Consider the following 15,666-nt stretch of genomic DNA (forward strand, 5'->3'; position numbering starts at 1 on the left):
GTTGCAGTGAGCAGAGATTGCGCCACTGCACTCCAGCTTGGGTGACAGACAGAGACTCCATCTCAAAAAAAAAAAAAAAAAAAAGAGGCAAGGTCATGAAGTTTTACTCTTAAACATGCCATGCAAAGGACAACTATTTTAAGAACATTTTTGTAGCAATTTTTTTTTAAAGTTTAAAATTTATTTTGTGTTGAGATACAATGAACACACCACAAAACTCATCCTTTCTATGGCACACAATTCAGAGGCATTCAGCACATTCACAACGTTGCAAAACCATCACCAGGATCTCAGTCCAGAGCGTTTTCCTCACACACCCAGAATAAAACCCATACCCATTGGCAGTAAATGCCCTGTCCTCTTCCCTGGTCCCCTGGCAACCACTGACCAATTTCTATCTCCACGAGTTTGTTGTTCTGGGAATTTCATGTAAATGGACCAATAGAGTCTCTTTTGTATCTGACTTCTTTCACATCAAATATTTTTAAGGTTAATCTATATTGTAGAATGTCTCAGTAATTCACTCCTTTTAAGGCTGAGTAATATTCTATCAGATGAGTATACCACATTTTGTTTATCCATTCATCAATTGACAGGCATATGAATTATTTTCACCTTTTAACAAATAAATAATACTGCTGTTTTTAGTGTGGGCATATGTTTTCAGTTCTCTTGGGTACATACCTAGGACTTGAATTGTTGGGTCATCTGGTAACTTTAACTTTTTGAAGAACTGCCAAATTATTTTCCAAACTGGCTGCACCCTTTTAAATTCTCACCTGTAATGTGTGAAAGGTCCAGGTTCTCCACATGCTTGCCAACATTCGTTATTTCCATGGTTTTGGTTATTTCCAAGTGAGGGTGAAGTAACCCTTCACTGTGGCTCTGATTTGCATTTTCCTAATGACTAATAATTTTGAGCATTTTTTTTCTTGTGCTTATTGGCCATCTGACTATCTTCTTTTGGGGAAATGTCTATTCAAATTCTTTAACTATTTTTTAATTGCACTATGGGTCATTTGATTATTGAATTTTAAGTGTTATTTGCATGTCTTCATACCAGCATATTAGTCAATATGTGATTCCAAATATTTTAGCTCATGCTGTGAGCTCTTTTCACTTCACTGATAGTGTCCTGTTGAGTGCAAACTTTTTCATTTTGATAAAGTCCAATTTTTCTAATTTTGCTTGTCTCTTGTGTTTTTTGTGTCACCTAAGAAGGCATTGCCAAATTCAAGGTTAAGAATGTGTTTTCTTCAGAGTTCTATGGTTTTAGCCCCTCTGTTAGCTCTTTGATTCATTTTTGATTAAGTTTTGTCTGTGGTGTGAGGTAAGGGCTCAGCCTTGTTCTTGAGCATGTGGGTGTCCAGTTCTCTCAGCAGTATTTGTTGAAAAGACTGCTCTTTCCCCATTGAATGGCCTTGGCACCCTTGTCAAAAGTCAATCACTTATGGTTGTGTGAATTTATTTCTGAGATCTCCATTCTATTTCATTGATTCTATCCTTACACCAGAAACACGCTGTCTGGATGACTGTAGCTTTTTGTAGGTTTTGAAATCAAGAAGAATTCAACATACTCTGGTCATTCCAGATCCCTTATGTTCCCACACACATTTTAGTTTAATTCCCATGTGCTTGTTAATTTCTGCAAAATGAAAACAGATGAAATGGGAGGCACTGGGATTCGATAGGAATTCTGCAGAATCTGTAGGTCATCTTGGGGTGTAATGCCTTCCTAGTATCTTGTCTCCATCCATAAATGTGGATGTCTTTCCATTTAAGTCTTCTTTGATTTATTTCAAGGATGTTTTGTACAATTAGGTATACCAGCTTTGCACTAATTTTGTGAAGTTCATACCTAAGTATGATATTATTTTGGTGCTTTTCTATATGGATTGTTTCTGAATTTCATGTCAGAGAGTTCACTGCTGTGGAGAGGAATAAAATTGGTTTCTGTGTCTTTCATACTGCAACCTTGGCCTAAGAGTTGCTTTTTTATTAGCTCTATATAATTTTTGTGGATTTCTTAGGATTTTGTGTATTCAAGATGACGTCGTCTGTGAATAGATGAAGTGCTGCTTCTTCCTTCCCAGCCTCGGTGTCTTTGACTTGCTTTTATTGCCTGACCGCCATGGCTGGGACGTCCAGCACAATGATGGACAGAAGTGATTGGAGTGGACACCCTGTTTTCTCCCTGATGTTAGGGGAAAGCTGTCAGCTTTTAATGACAGGTTGAGCATCTCAAATCTGAGAAGAAAAGCAATGGAATCAGACTCTTCTCCTTATGTTCAAATCCTTTTAAGTCTGCCTTTGTACAGTGAGACCTTTCTCTACCAAATAAAATATGAAATCTATAGACATGCTTTTGGCTTTTTTAGCATGAACTATTAAGAAACACTTCCTTACACAAAAAAGGATCCTAATTAGTACTCTAAGGTCATCTGAAAACAAGTGCTCCCAAATCAGACCCTTAAAGGAAATGCTCATTGGAGGATTTTGCATTTTGGATTTTCAGATTTGGGGTACTCCGTTGGTTAGTATAATGAAAATATTCCACAATCTGAAAAATACCCAAATCTGAAACTCTTCTGGTCTCAAGCATGTCAGATAAGGGATTCTCAACCCATGTCAGGTATTAGGTTCACTGTGGGTTCGTGTGTTTTACGGACAGCCTCTCAGCAGGTTGGGTATTTTCCTTACATTCCTACAGCCTTGGGTTTTTCATGAAAATTTTTTAAATTTTGTCAAATTATTTTTCTGTTTCCATTGAGGTGGTCATGTGCTTTTTGTTCTTTATCTTATAAACATGGTATATACACTGACTTATTTTCATACATTGAGATGACCTTGAGTTCCTGAGACAAACCATGTGGTCACGGTGTGTGTGCTGCTGACTTTGGTTTGTTAGAATTCTGCTAAGGATTTTCGTGGATGTATTATACAGACACAGTACATATTCGTATCACATACAGATTCATCAGCGTTATTTGGGTCTGCAGCTTTTTCTCTCCCAATGTTCTTTTCTATTGTTTCTGTCAGGATAACACTGGCCTCACAAAATGAGTTGTAAAGTTTTACCTCCTTTTCTATTTTTTAAAAGAGTCTGTGAAGTATCAGAGCCATTTCTTATTTAAATGTTTGATAGAATTCACAGGGAAGTCATCTTGTCTCATCTAGGTAAGATTTTGTGATTGAAACTCCGTTCTTAAACAGACACTCCACACATTGTGGTAGGCCTTGCTTACTTTCCAGAATCCTGAAAAAAGTTAATTTGTATTACTTTTTTTAGTGTTCTAATTGCTTTCATGAAAGAGGGGATTTTTGGAGGTACTTCACAATTCCCAAAGACAGTTCTGATGAAGTTGGTGTAAAAGAAAATGCACATTCTAGATCAGTGATTGCATGTCAGGTGCCAGAACATTGTGTCAGTGTTTCTCCAGGTATGGAACTGGAATAACCACTGGGATTGAAATGGTGTCATCTGACAACCTGCGCTTGCTATCCAAGACCCACTCACCGGCTGCTCAGGCTAAAGATGTGAGTGAGGAGAGGGTGGAAGGAGCCACCCCTGCACCTCTCATGTCTGAGCAGGGCCCCATCTCTGCAGCCCCCCAGGACACAGGAGCACTCTGGCTTTACTCTGGTAAGCAGTGGGGATCCAGGGACCTCTGTGGTCCTGCCTGGGGGATTCTCCTCTCTGCACCTGGGGAAGGAAGATGGGGGTTCTGGCTGCTGCTGGTTTGTCTGTCCCAATTATATTTTCAGGCACTGAGAGCTTAAGTTCTCAGTACCTGAATTCTGCTCAAAAACAGCTGACATGTATTTAAAAGCATTTTGTACGGTAAAACTTTTTCAATGTCTCATGCCGTCATAGGAGAAAGTCTCCTTAATCCTCATCCTCTGTTGGGAGGCTATGTGGTCCTGCGATGCTCGTGGAAGGCCAGAAGGAGGGGGTCCTCTGAGCAGCCCCGGAGGGGTGGGGTGAGTCAGCCTGGCAAATGCAGCATAGACCTGTGGGGCTTCATGGCCATAGCCTTTACCCAGTGACTGTGTGCACTGCTCCCGAGGGCTCCAAGTGTCCATCAGCCCCGACACTTGGGGAGAAGCCACACTTCAAACCAAGTGTTCACAAAATATTACAGGAAACACAATATTTTTCAAAGAAAGGAAAATGAAGATTGTCTGTGGGAATGCTTCAATTCAACGTGGGCACAGTTAGATGAGTAACTAGCTTTCCCTGATTTCATAAAGGCTCCCTGGGGCCTTCTCAACCTCTGTCTCATTTGTTTTAATTTGGGGCAGTGCCAATTGCCAGTTACAGAGACATTGCATTGCCCCAGGGACAGTTTACCAATGAACCAGATGGTCACAAGACCCAGTCACCTGAGATTCTGGGACAGAGATAACAAAACGTCAACTTCAATAACTACCTACTCAGGAATTTTTAACTTCTTTATATTTCTAAAGGAAAACCCATATGAGGGCATGAAAAATTGAAAAAGTTCACCAGGCTTCCCCACCTCTTCCTGAGGCAGACAGACAGGGCGGGTGCCCAGAGGATAGAGGCCAGGCTTCCCCACCTGTCCCCAATGTGGACACACAGGGCGGGTGCCCAGAGGATAGAGGCCAGGCTTCCCCACCTGTCCCTGATGTGGACACACAGGGTGGTGACCAGAGGACAGAGGCCAGGCTTCCCCACCTGTCCCCGATGTGGACACACAGGGCGGGTGCCCAGAGGATAGAGGCCAGGCTTCCCCATTTATCCCGAGTGTGGACACACAGGGTGGGTGCCAGAAGACGGAGGCCAGGCTTCCCCACCTGTTCTCGATGTGGACACACAGGTTGGGTGCCAAAGGACGGAGGCCAGGCTTCCCCACCTGTCCCCGAGGTGGACACACAGGGTGGTGGCCAGAGGACAGGTCTTTTCCGAGTTGGTTTTATGGGACCTTAATGGGGGCTCCGTGTGATGATTCATTGATCAGAGATTTGAAATTCAGTGCGGGATAGAGGGTGGTAGGTGAACCTCCCACCAGCTGTTCTCCTGGTCTGCACACTAAGAAGACACAGACCTCACGCCCTGGTTTTGGAAAGTCTGAGAAATGGACCTCCACATCCTGGAACCGAGGCCAGAATCATGGATTTTGAGATTATCCTGGTGGTCCTGGTGAGCACAGGACTGCAGCTGAAAGTCCAACATACGCAGGGCATTGTGACGGCCAGCAAGGCATACTGCGGTCCGAGCCTGAAGCAGATCCAACCTCAGAAAAGGAGGCACGATACAGCCAGAGACGCTTCAAACACTTGGGAGTGGAGCTGCTTGCAGTCGTGTGCCAGGACAGCAAGGAAAGTCATGAGAGCCCCAGGGAGCATCAAGTGAACACGTGGCAAAAGACAGGAGCATTTTATCGCTACAAAGAAAACCCACATAATCACCCAAGAGTTTAGGGAAATAAATTTACTAGTATGTATCATTCAGGTATTGCAGATGCAAATAAAAATACATTTCATTATTAAGAATTTGTGGTTCTACCTGCTCTTCAACCTTAGTTTGAAAAAGAGAAAGCAGAAACCTTTGTGAGGTCAGCATGAGTCAGGGCACGGCTGAGAGTCTGGAACAGACCATCAGTACCGGCCTCGGTGACATTAGAAGAAAACAGAGCAAACAGAGTGCGCGGTTAACTCCAGAGTGTTGCTCCCTGTGGATTTTCAGTTTCACAGCTGAAGACTGGAAGTTAGTACCAGACATTTCCATATTCATCATGAACATTTGAACATGAAAAACTAAACAAAAGCAATGCAAACAAACCGAAAAATAAAAATCTCAACAGAGGAATAACACTTTGCATTGGCCAGCAGACAGCAAGGCAGGCAGGCTGTTCATTTTTGTCCCCTTGTCTATGGCTCGCAAGAAGACCTAAAAATTCAACAGACACGGTCAAGAGGAAGCTCAGTTCTGTGGAAACCAACAGCAATGACTAAAGGCAGCCTGTGTGTGCAGATCAAATGGAGCTGCAGGTCCGACTTTGGCAGAGAACTCTTTCCCTTACAAAACTCACAGTTGCTAAGCAAGTTAAACGTCAGTGTAAATCACATCAGGGGATGGGAAACTAACCCGGATTATGAAGCTGTCTAACTCATGGTGATGTGAAGGGCATGAAGGAGGGTAAAGGACAATGTCTCGGGACAAAGCCCCGGGCCCTCCGAGAGGGCATCTGTGCAGCCTGACTGCCTTGAAGCCTGTCGCATTTGCAAAGGTCATTTCTGGCCATGGAGAGCCCCGGATGAAGTGATGAGTCACCTCACTGAAGTGCTGCCCCTCGTTCCCGCTCAGAGGAAGTGCTCCTTCTGGGTCCCCCGCGCTGCGTTCTGCACGCTGACCTCGCATTGGAGCACCGTCTCACTGGTGCCGTGGCTCTCTGGCGGTGCCTCCTTGGGTGTGTACAAGTTCTTCTGCTGATACAGGCTGACGGCAATGGCAGCCAGACAGAGTAGAAAGAACACCACAACGGCGATCACACCTGAGGCAGCAGAAGAGAACCCCAGAGTCAGGATGTGTTTGCCGGCACCATGCCCAACGCACACAAGGCTGACTGCACTGCCCAGAGCTGAAGCAAAATCACTCTCTGCGTTCACCAAGCCTATGCTTTATTCTAAACTGGAAACATCACAATTTCAAGGATTCTAGGTCAGGTAGAATCCTAACATTTAGTTGACTTTTCAGTCTAGCAATCTGCTGGGTGTAGTGCTGTTTTATGCATTTACTCTATGAGTCTTATTATGAGAGTCATTGGAAGCTTCCAGAAGAAAACACACGTTTGTCTCCCAGACCTTATGCACTGCACACTCACAAGCAGAGACTCGAGTAGCTTTTAGAGTACAGGACGCACCACATCATGCCTTCAGGACGGCTTTTCAATAACCTGGGCAGGGCCTAGTGAGTCACAGCAATATGTGATTGAACCTGTTCATACGTGAGTCAGTCCGCACACAAATGTGGACATGCTCGAATGGTTCCTGCTGCTAAGTTTACTGTAGGAATATATGAACTATGGAGTTTATGGGATCTACATTATTTGAAATTATCTGATTAAAACCAATGCCACGCCTGTAATCCCAGCACTTTGGGAGGCCGAGGCAGATGGATCACGAGGTCAGGAGCTCAAGACCAGCCTGGCCAACATGGTGAAACCCTATCTCTACTAAAAATATAAAAATTAGCTGGATGTCATGGCACCTGCCTGTAATCCCAGTTACTCCAGAGGCTGAGGCAGGAGAATCGTTTGAACCCAAGAGGCGGAGGTTGCAGTGAGCCGAGATCGCGCTACTGCACTCCAGCCTGGGTGACAGAGACTCCATCCCACAACAAAGAAACGACTAAACAAAACCCAGTGCCTGTGGGTCTCAATTTTGCGGCACAATCACCTCCAATAACTGCGGAGTCTCCCCTCGTCTCGCCAGCTATGGGTTCGCCCTCATCCACAGGACCAGGATATTCTGCAGGGAAAAAGCAGGGTAGGCAACGGTGAGACATTCTCGGGAAACTGGAATTTGTGTCGTTTCAACTTTAAAATTGTCAGCCACAGTGAGACTGGATATCATCTGCCATATTTAAAATACCTGGGCAAGAGAGCGGAAGGCTGAGGTTTCAGGAGCCGCAGGCGTCTCCCCGGGCCTCCCACTGTGACCCGAGCCCCCGCCCGGGGCTCCTTGTCTGGGTCCGCGGTGCTCGAGCGTGGGTGAGTTCCCACGCCGCGTCCTCCCTGGCCCTGGCTCCGCAGCCTGACCTGGCCACGGGGCCCCGCACCGACGCGAGCCCGGAGCGCCCGGGAAGCAGCGCAGCCTTCAGCGGAGCCACGCGCTGGAACTGCAGCGCCGAGAGGCAGCCGGAGAAGCCCCGCGCGCCGGCCCGCGCCGTGTCCGCGTCCACGTGCTCGCCGGGCTCTGCGGGACAGAGGGAGAGGTTAGCAGGCGCGCGTGCGTGGGGGCGCGTGTGTGGGGGCGCGTCATGGGCCTTGGGTACCCGGGTACAAAACAGGGATGCCTGGACAGCGGCTGAACGCCAGAGCAATAGCTTCGGCCTTTACCCTCTCCCAAAAAATAATTCTCAGTTAATCACCAAATAAACTGAATACCAACAATAGCAAGGAAATAAACCAATCTGTGAAAAAAATCCTAAAGTTTAGATTTATAATTATGCTGCTAAAAATAAAATAAAATCATACTGTGTACAAAATAATGGATTAATACTGTTAAATTTACATCACATTAAAAAATTACATTAGTACATATTTATTGGCCTGTTTCATGAACACTAACATTATGGTTTGTGTTTTTGAACCTTAACTATTTTAGAATTTAACTAGAATTTAGTGACGTTCAGCCAACAGTCCCTCAGCCTTCTGGGCGTGCAGCGGATCAGAGCACACTGTGGACCCGCATTTACTCATAGCGCCTGTTTCCAAGCCAGGTATCCGGTATTCACAGCCACTCAGGCTGAACTACGCAGAAGTGAGTGTGTGCGCCAACAGGGACCGAGAGATCCCCTCCTCACATGTGTCCTCCTTCCCCTGTTCATTTCTGCTCCAGTTTGGCTGTAATTGATCAGAGCAGTTTCTCCAGCATTTGCTACTGGGGTGTGGCGGGGTTTCAGTCATTGGCTGAGGACCCAAACTTGATGCCCTCAGGAGCATCACGCCATCTTCCTTTGTCATCACACCATCTTCATCATCACACCACCTTCCGTCATCATCATGCCACTTTCTGTCCTCATCGCGCCACCTTCCTTCACAATAATGCCTTTCCCTCCATTGTTGCAGAGATGCCTGGTGTCAGCCCGATGCTTTTGTCTCATAATGTTTTGTTTCTGCATGACAATCTGTATGGCTTCCTCTATGATTGTGGAGTTTATATATTTATCAGCTGTGCTCAGGCATTTCCATGAATGCCACCTGGGACTCCTGGATCCCCTGTACCCCGTACACATTGGGGTCTCAGTCAGCCCTGCTGCTGTCACAACACACAGACCAGGTGACTTAAACAACAAACATTCATTTCTTACAGATCTGGAGGCTAGAAGTCTGAGAATGAGATGTGGGCAGATTTGGTCTCCGGCAAGGGCTCCCTTCCTGGATTGTGGTTGGCAGTCTTCCTCTTGTATCCTCAGATGCCCAAGAAGAGAGGAGGAAGAAGGGAGAACTCCTCTGTCTTCCTGAAAAGTCACTAATGCCAATCAGGAAACCTAATCACCTCCTCAAGGCCTCACCTCCAAATATCATCCCTATTTATTGCTTCACCTTGGAAGTTCCCCTCACTTCAGAAGTTTATTTATTAGAACTGATTTTTGTTCCTTCACAGAATCAACAGAGTCCTAATCGCACAGAATTCTTCAGCCTCAGAAGCTGCAGCACCTGAGCAGGGTGGGGTGCTTTATGAGCATCCCTTTTTGAGGCATGTATTCCTGATAAGAGTTAAAGCTGGAAGAGTTTAGGTTTAAAGGAAGCTCACTCTGTGGCCATCATACAGAATCAGAGAAGACAGAACCAGAACAGGCACCAGTGGCTGAGACCCTCCCAAGTGGTAACACAAACATGCATTTCAGACCATGACCCTGGGCTAGTCTGTTCTCACACTGCTAATAAAGACATACCTGAGACTGGGTGATTTATAAAGGAAAGAGGTCTAATGGATTCACAGTTCCACATGGCTGGGGAGGCCTCACAATCATGGCAGAAAGCAAGGGAGGAGCAAAGGCAGGTCTTACATGGCGGCAGGCAAGAGAGAGTGTGCAGGGGAACTGCCCTTTATAAAACCATCAGATCTCATGAGACTTATTCACTATCACGAGAACAGCATGGGAAAACCCGCCCCCATGATCCAATTACCTCCCACCAGGTCCCTCTCACGACATGTGGGGATCATGGGAGCTACTATTCAAGATAAGATTTGGATGGGAACACAGCCAAACCATATCAGCTGTGCTGTGTGAGGAGCTGGACAAGCCACATCTTCACACACCTGCAGCCACAGCCCCACCATGCCCAGCCTGCACTGCAGGCTCCCGGAGGGAGAGCAGGGGTCCTTGGCAGGGGCACTGGCTGTGGAATCCACATGGGAGATGCTCGCGAGGGCTGGCCTAGGGAAAGAATGGAGCTCAAACCACGGCTCCCAGGAAGGAGTGAGTGCTGGCCTCCAACCTCCATGTTGAACACATCCCTGAAAATGACTGACTGTCTTCTCGGCAGACCTCAGCAGGCTTAGGTGAGGAGGCACTTCATACACCCCTCTAACCCGGAACATAAGGCTGGAGTTTTATTGGGCTTACAAAATGGTTTGGAGGTTTATTAGGCTTATGGCAGAACACATCTTAAAATAAAACTATCAAAACATGAGAAGTGTCATTAGAACTTGGTCAAAATCCATGCCCTAGCTGTATGGTAAATGAATTTTTATTTAAAATTTCATGAAATCCAATTGCCTCAAGCTATAAAATTTACAGCTCAACTTTAACTTCAAACTTACATTTTCAAGTCTGAATAATACACCAGTGAATATAAAATTCTTGCATAAAAATATCAATACATTCAAACTCACTCTAATGTTCTTTACTCATTTAATTGGAGGGAATACAGGTATATATAAAATTAATTTTATACTTGCATTTTTATTCATTCATTACACTCATACGATGTGGTTCATTTTCTTCGTCGGTTATACAGTATATTGCCTGTTACTTCACAGAGGTGTTTCATCAATCACTTGGACATGAAATTTGAATCTAAGTTGTATTTTTTTAAGAAATCCTCCTGTGAACTTTTAAAATAAGGTGCAATGCTTCTTACCTTTGTGAAGCTGCGTGTGTTTTATCTTACTGCTTAGACTGGCGTCTGTGAGGTCAGGGATTTGTTCATGTTTAGGCCACGCCATTCATCATTTACTGAACTGAGAAGCACTTAATCAATATGTGTGTCTCAATGAATGATCAGCCAACTCCCTGGAGAAAGACGGTCTCTTCCCGAATTCCCAGAATGACTCTAGTCAGTGAAAAGGCAGCCTGGCCTGTGGGTGCAGAGCTGGGACACCTGTGACTCCCAGGTGTGGGGCAGAGGGAAGAGCTTGGCAGAGGACAAAAATCGGGCTACGTCTGCCTGGCTTGGGCTCTTTTCTGGGGAGGCCACCCTCCCATTCCCCTGGAGGTGCCCCCACTGCAGGATCTAAGGCATCCCAGTGGCCCCATAGCTGGAGTGTCCAGGGAGCAGGGGAGGCTGGGACAATTCTATGGCTTTTGATTTTTTAGGACTTTTCAAAAATTTTCTGTGCCATAGTTTCAAAGATGGAATAAAATATATGCCATTATTAGGGAGAAAATGAAAGTCATATATGCTGAAACAACATAGCCAAAGTTGTAAATGTGGCCTTGCTTCTCACTGCACAGAGGACTGTGAGTGATAAATATCTCCCCACCAGGTACACACCTGGGATGCCCTGACGTGTCCCCGCCCAGACCTCAGCCCGACTCCACGCCTGCTTCAGCTCTCGGTGACTGAAAGACCTCTCAGTTCTGACCCCCAGAGGTGGCTCTGCCCTTGGCCGGGCTGCTGCTGGTGAGGGCAGGGCCCTGGGCTCCGTGTCCATCCCACTGGGGGGTCCTGGGCTCTGTGTCCACTGCACCGGGGGGTCCTGGGCTCCGTGTCTACTGCATCCAGGGGTCCTGGGCTCTATGTCCCTTGCATCGGGGGGGTCCTGGGCTCCACGTCTACCACACTGGGGGGTCCTGGGCTCCATGTCTACCACATCGGGGGGTCCTGGGCTCCATGTCCCTTGCATCAGGGAGTCCTGGGCTCCGTGTTTACCACATGGGGGGGTCCTGGGCTCTGTGTCCACCACATTGGGGTGTCCTGGGCTCTGTGTCCTCTGTATCGGGGTGTCCTGAGCTCTGTGTCCTCCACATCGGGGGGTCCTGGGCTCTGTGTCCTCCATATCAGGGGGTCCTGGGCTCTGTGTCCATCGCATAGGGGGGTCCTGGGCTCCGTGTCCTACGTATCGGGGGGTCCTGGGCTGTGTCCTCTGTATTGGGGGGTCCTGGGCTCTGTGTCCTCCGTATCGGGGGTCCTGGGCTCTGTGTCCTCCACATTGGGGGGTCCTGGGCTCCATGACCATTGCATTGGGGGGTCCTGGGCTCCATGTCCATCGCATCGGGGGGTCCTGGGCTCCGTGTCTACCGCAGTGGGGGGTCCTGGGCTCCGTGTCTACCGCATCGGGGGGTCCTGGGCTCCATGTCTACCGCATCGGGGTGTCCTGGGCTCCGTGTCCTTTGTATCGGGGTGTCCTGGGCTCCGTGTCCACTGCATCGGGGGGTCCTGGGCTCCGTGTCCTCCGCATCGGGGGTCCTGGGCTCTGTGTCTACCGCATCGGGGGGTCCAGGGCTCCGTGTCCCTTGCATCGGGGGGTCCTGGGCTCCATGTCCTCCGTATTGGGGTGTCCTGGGCTCCGTGTCCTCCTCATCGGGGGGTCCTGGCTCCGTGTCTACCGCATCGGGGGGTCCTGGGCTCTGTGTCTACCACATCGGGGGGTCCTGGGCTCCGTGTCCTCCGTATCAGGGTGTCCTGGGCTCCGTGTCCTCCGTATCAGGGTGTCCTGGGCTCCGTGTCCTCCGTATCAGGGTGTCCTGGGCTCCGTGTCCTCTGTATCAGGGTGTCCTGGGCTCCGTGTCCATCGCATCGGGGGGTCCTGGGCTCTGTGTCCTCCGTATCGGGGTGTCCTGGGCTCTGTGTCCCTTGCATCGGGGGGTTCTGGGCTCTGTGTCCATTGCATCGTGGGGTCCTGGGCTCTGTGTCCTCCGTATCGGGGTGTCCTGGGCTCTGTGTCCCTTGCATCGGGGGGGTCCTGGGCTCCGTGTCCATTGCATCGTGGGGTCCTGGGCTCTGTGTCCTCCGCATCGGGGTGTCCTGGGCTCTGTGTCCTCCGCATCGGGGTGTCCTGGGCTCTGTGTCCTCCACAACGGGGTGTCCTGGGCTCTGTGTCCTCCGCATCGGGGTGTCCTGGGCTCCGTGACCATCGCATCGGGGGGTCCTGCACAGGTTCTCACTCTCTGCTGCACACGCGGGTCGAGGGCATCGTCGTTGCCTGGATGACCGAGCGGCCCCTGACTGGACTCTGAGGCCCCCTTCCCACCGCAGCGGCCGGGGCAGCCTCACAATAAAAGTCAGTCCTTGCCCATCAATGGCCGCATATTTCACAGGAATAAAGTCTGCATCCCTGTAGTGGTCTTAATGCCTGTAAGGCCTGTGTGATCTGCACCCCGCGTCAGGCCACCTCACTCCCTCCAGCCCCGCTGGTAGGCCTCCTGCTCCCGAGTCCCTGGGTCACATGCCCAGGCTCGGGGAGCTCACCTCTCACCCCCTCGTGACGCTACAGTCTGCCCTGGGGACAGTGCTTCACACTCACTTCTGTGTGACATGACCCTGCTCCTGGGACAAGAGCTCCTCAAGGGTCCTTGCCTGCTCGTCCACTGACATGGCCTCACCACTCAGGACATTGGCAGGTATTGGCTGATCAATCGAATTAGCTGAGCTGTCAATATGGAATACAAACCCCCCGTTTTGTTGGTGCTGCTGCTGCCATTTTCTCAAGGGAGGGTTGGGCCTCTGTGTGTCCAAGTGTGGCTTAAGAATAAAACTCGTAATCACAGGACAGGATTCAGTGTGCAATCCGTGCATCTGTTACTAAATTATCAGGGGCTGGAGTTTTAATCAAACTCTAAAGCATGTTCTCAAAGCAGATTCAACACTTTAAATCAACTTTGTTATTCCATGTTTTTCCTGAAAGCAGCTAATCACTGTGGCAGTCATCAGAGTTGTGTGTGTGTGTGTGTGACATCACAAGACCTACTTTGAATATTCAATTAGGCAACATACAAGCAGTGTCTTTCACATACTTTTCCTCTACCCAACACGGCAACCTGGTGGAGCGTGGCAGGTCATGACTGTCCATGATTGAAGAATGGTGATGTCTCGCTTAAATGCCCAACGTGGTGTTTGAAAATATATGGGCATTAATAGAGTTGGAAACCTCGTTATCATGCTTTTCAGAGATTGTATCAGCTGCCCAAGTGTCTCCTCATACACTCAGGATTTTCAGCTTATGTCTGAGGAAGAATATGAATGAGTAAGAATATAGGTACAAATAACTGAAAAGATTAAAACATCATTGTCTTAGACAAAATGTATCACACTAGTGCCAATATAAGATCAGAAATATGAAACAAACCTCAAAACTATCCTCCCCAAGTGATATGTAAGTATCCATGATGTTTATAGCTCATTTATTTTTTAAAAAAGCAAACTTTAAGACAATGTGCCGGCCTTTTCACTGTGCAGCGTGGAAATGGGAAGGGAGCTGTGGCATGTGACCCGCGATGGCCCTGCCCGCCTGTCCTGTGCTATGCCCCGTGTGATTGGCAGTGTGATGAGACTCAGGTCGTTCAGAAATGCCCGCACTTGCCAGCAAAGCCGAGTGGGGCCTGCGCCACTGGCCTGAACTGAAGGGCAGCAAACATGTGCTTTCTACATTTTTCCTCAAACGTCATCCAGTCAGGGTTTCTGAATCTGCACTGTTTGATCTGTGACCTGTGAACTGCACGCCTGCCTTGATCACTGTTTTTCTTTGGTGTGTGAGAAAATCACTGCAGCCCCTTGTGCTTGGCTGCCAGAGAGAGAAGCGTGGAGCTCCTGGTGGAGTGACCCTCACCCATCGCCTCGGAAGCATTTTTCCTGCAGCCCCTCATGACTGTGTGCACTAAGACACAAGTACAATCTCTGCCTTGATTGACACCAGGGGTGTAACTGACATGAAACGAGGGGCCAGCCCTGTTCACTGGTGACCAGGTGGCCAATTCCTTGTATTGGTGAACAGCCCAGGCATTGGTGGCCAGCCCTGTGACCTGGCGGGGGTGGTCTACTTGCCTAAAATCCTGCCCAGCACCAAGGATTTGATGGCTTTGAATGCTGTGCCGGACGACAGGCTCACTTGTCTCCGAGCTTTCTGGTTCACCTGCCCGGGAGAAACAAACACCAGAGAGGTTCTGATTCGAAAGGAACAAGGTGGGAAGTGAAGAAAGAGAACAAAGCAAAACCGATGAAAAGTCTGTGGTGCCCCGTGGAGACAGAACCAGCCCTGGGAGCTCAGGACCCCGATGGGCACCGGCTCCACAGTTTTCATCTGGCAGATGCCCCTCCCCCATATCCCCTTCCTCGCCCTCCCTGTTTTCCTCACAGCTCTTGCTATTTCCATACAATACAAACCATCGGGAATCTGCAGAACCCACAAAAAGATGCAAAAGCCCAAAGTATTGGGTTCAAGATCAGAACTTTTACATATCTCAAAATAAAGCCGGAAACATGAAGCCAAATTATACTTTCCATGTAGACAGAAAATATGTCAAAACTCCCTTCAAAGTCCAGACAGTGCACAATTTCACTCACTCTGCAGCAAATCAACTCTATTTTGTTAGGCAAAAGTGAATCATCATCATTTTCTATATAAGCTGTCTCTTTACATTATTATAACATTTGTACCCATGGATTCCCACTGGAGAATTATTTAAAAAAAAAAAAATTCCAGTTCTAGCCATGCACAGTGGCTCACGGCTGTAACCCCAGCACTTTGGGA

The 15,666-nt window shown here is 48.1% G+C and overlaps 1 protein-coding gene across 1 annotated transcript in view; it reads right to left on the reverse strand.

Annotated features, from left to right (window-relative positions):
• Positions 1-5,449: 5,449 nt before the first annotated feature.
• LOC100433112 (contactin-associated protein-like 4) overlaps positions 5,450-15,666 on the reverse strand; it is an 83,603-nt gene continuing 73,386 nt past the window's right edge. The window contains exons 13-16 of the mRNA XM_054550166.2: positions 14,961-15,048; positions 7,728-7,941; positions 7,423-7,499; positions 5,450-6,518 (exon numbers count right to left, since the gene is read on the reverse strand). Of these exons, the coding sequence (XP_054406141.1) occupies positions 6,328-6,518; positions 7,423-7,499; positions 7,728-7,941; positions 14,961-15,048 (570 nt within the window). The 3' untranslated portion in view covers positions 5,450-6,327. The remainder of the gene's footprint in view (positions 6,519-7,422; positions 7,500-7,727; positions 7,942-14,960; positions 15,049-15,666) is intronic.

Source organism: Pongo abelii, chromosome 11 (assembly GCF_028885655.2).
Source record: "Pongo abelii isolate AG06213 chromosome 11, NHGRI_mPonAbe1-v2.0_pri, whole genome shotgun sequence".
Taxonomy (NCBI): Eukaryota; Metazoa; Chordata; class Mammalia; order Primates; family Hominidae; genus Pongo; species Pongo abelii.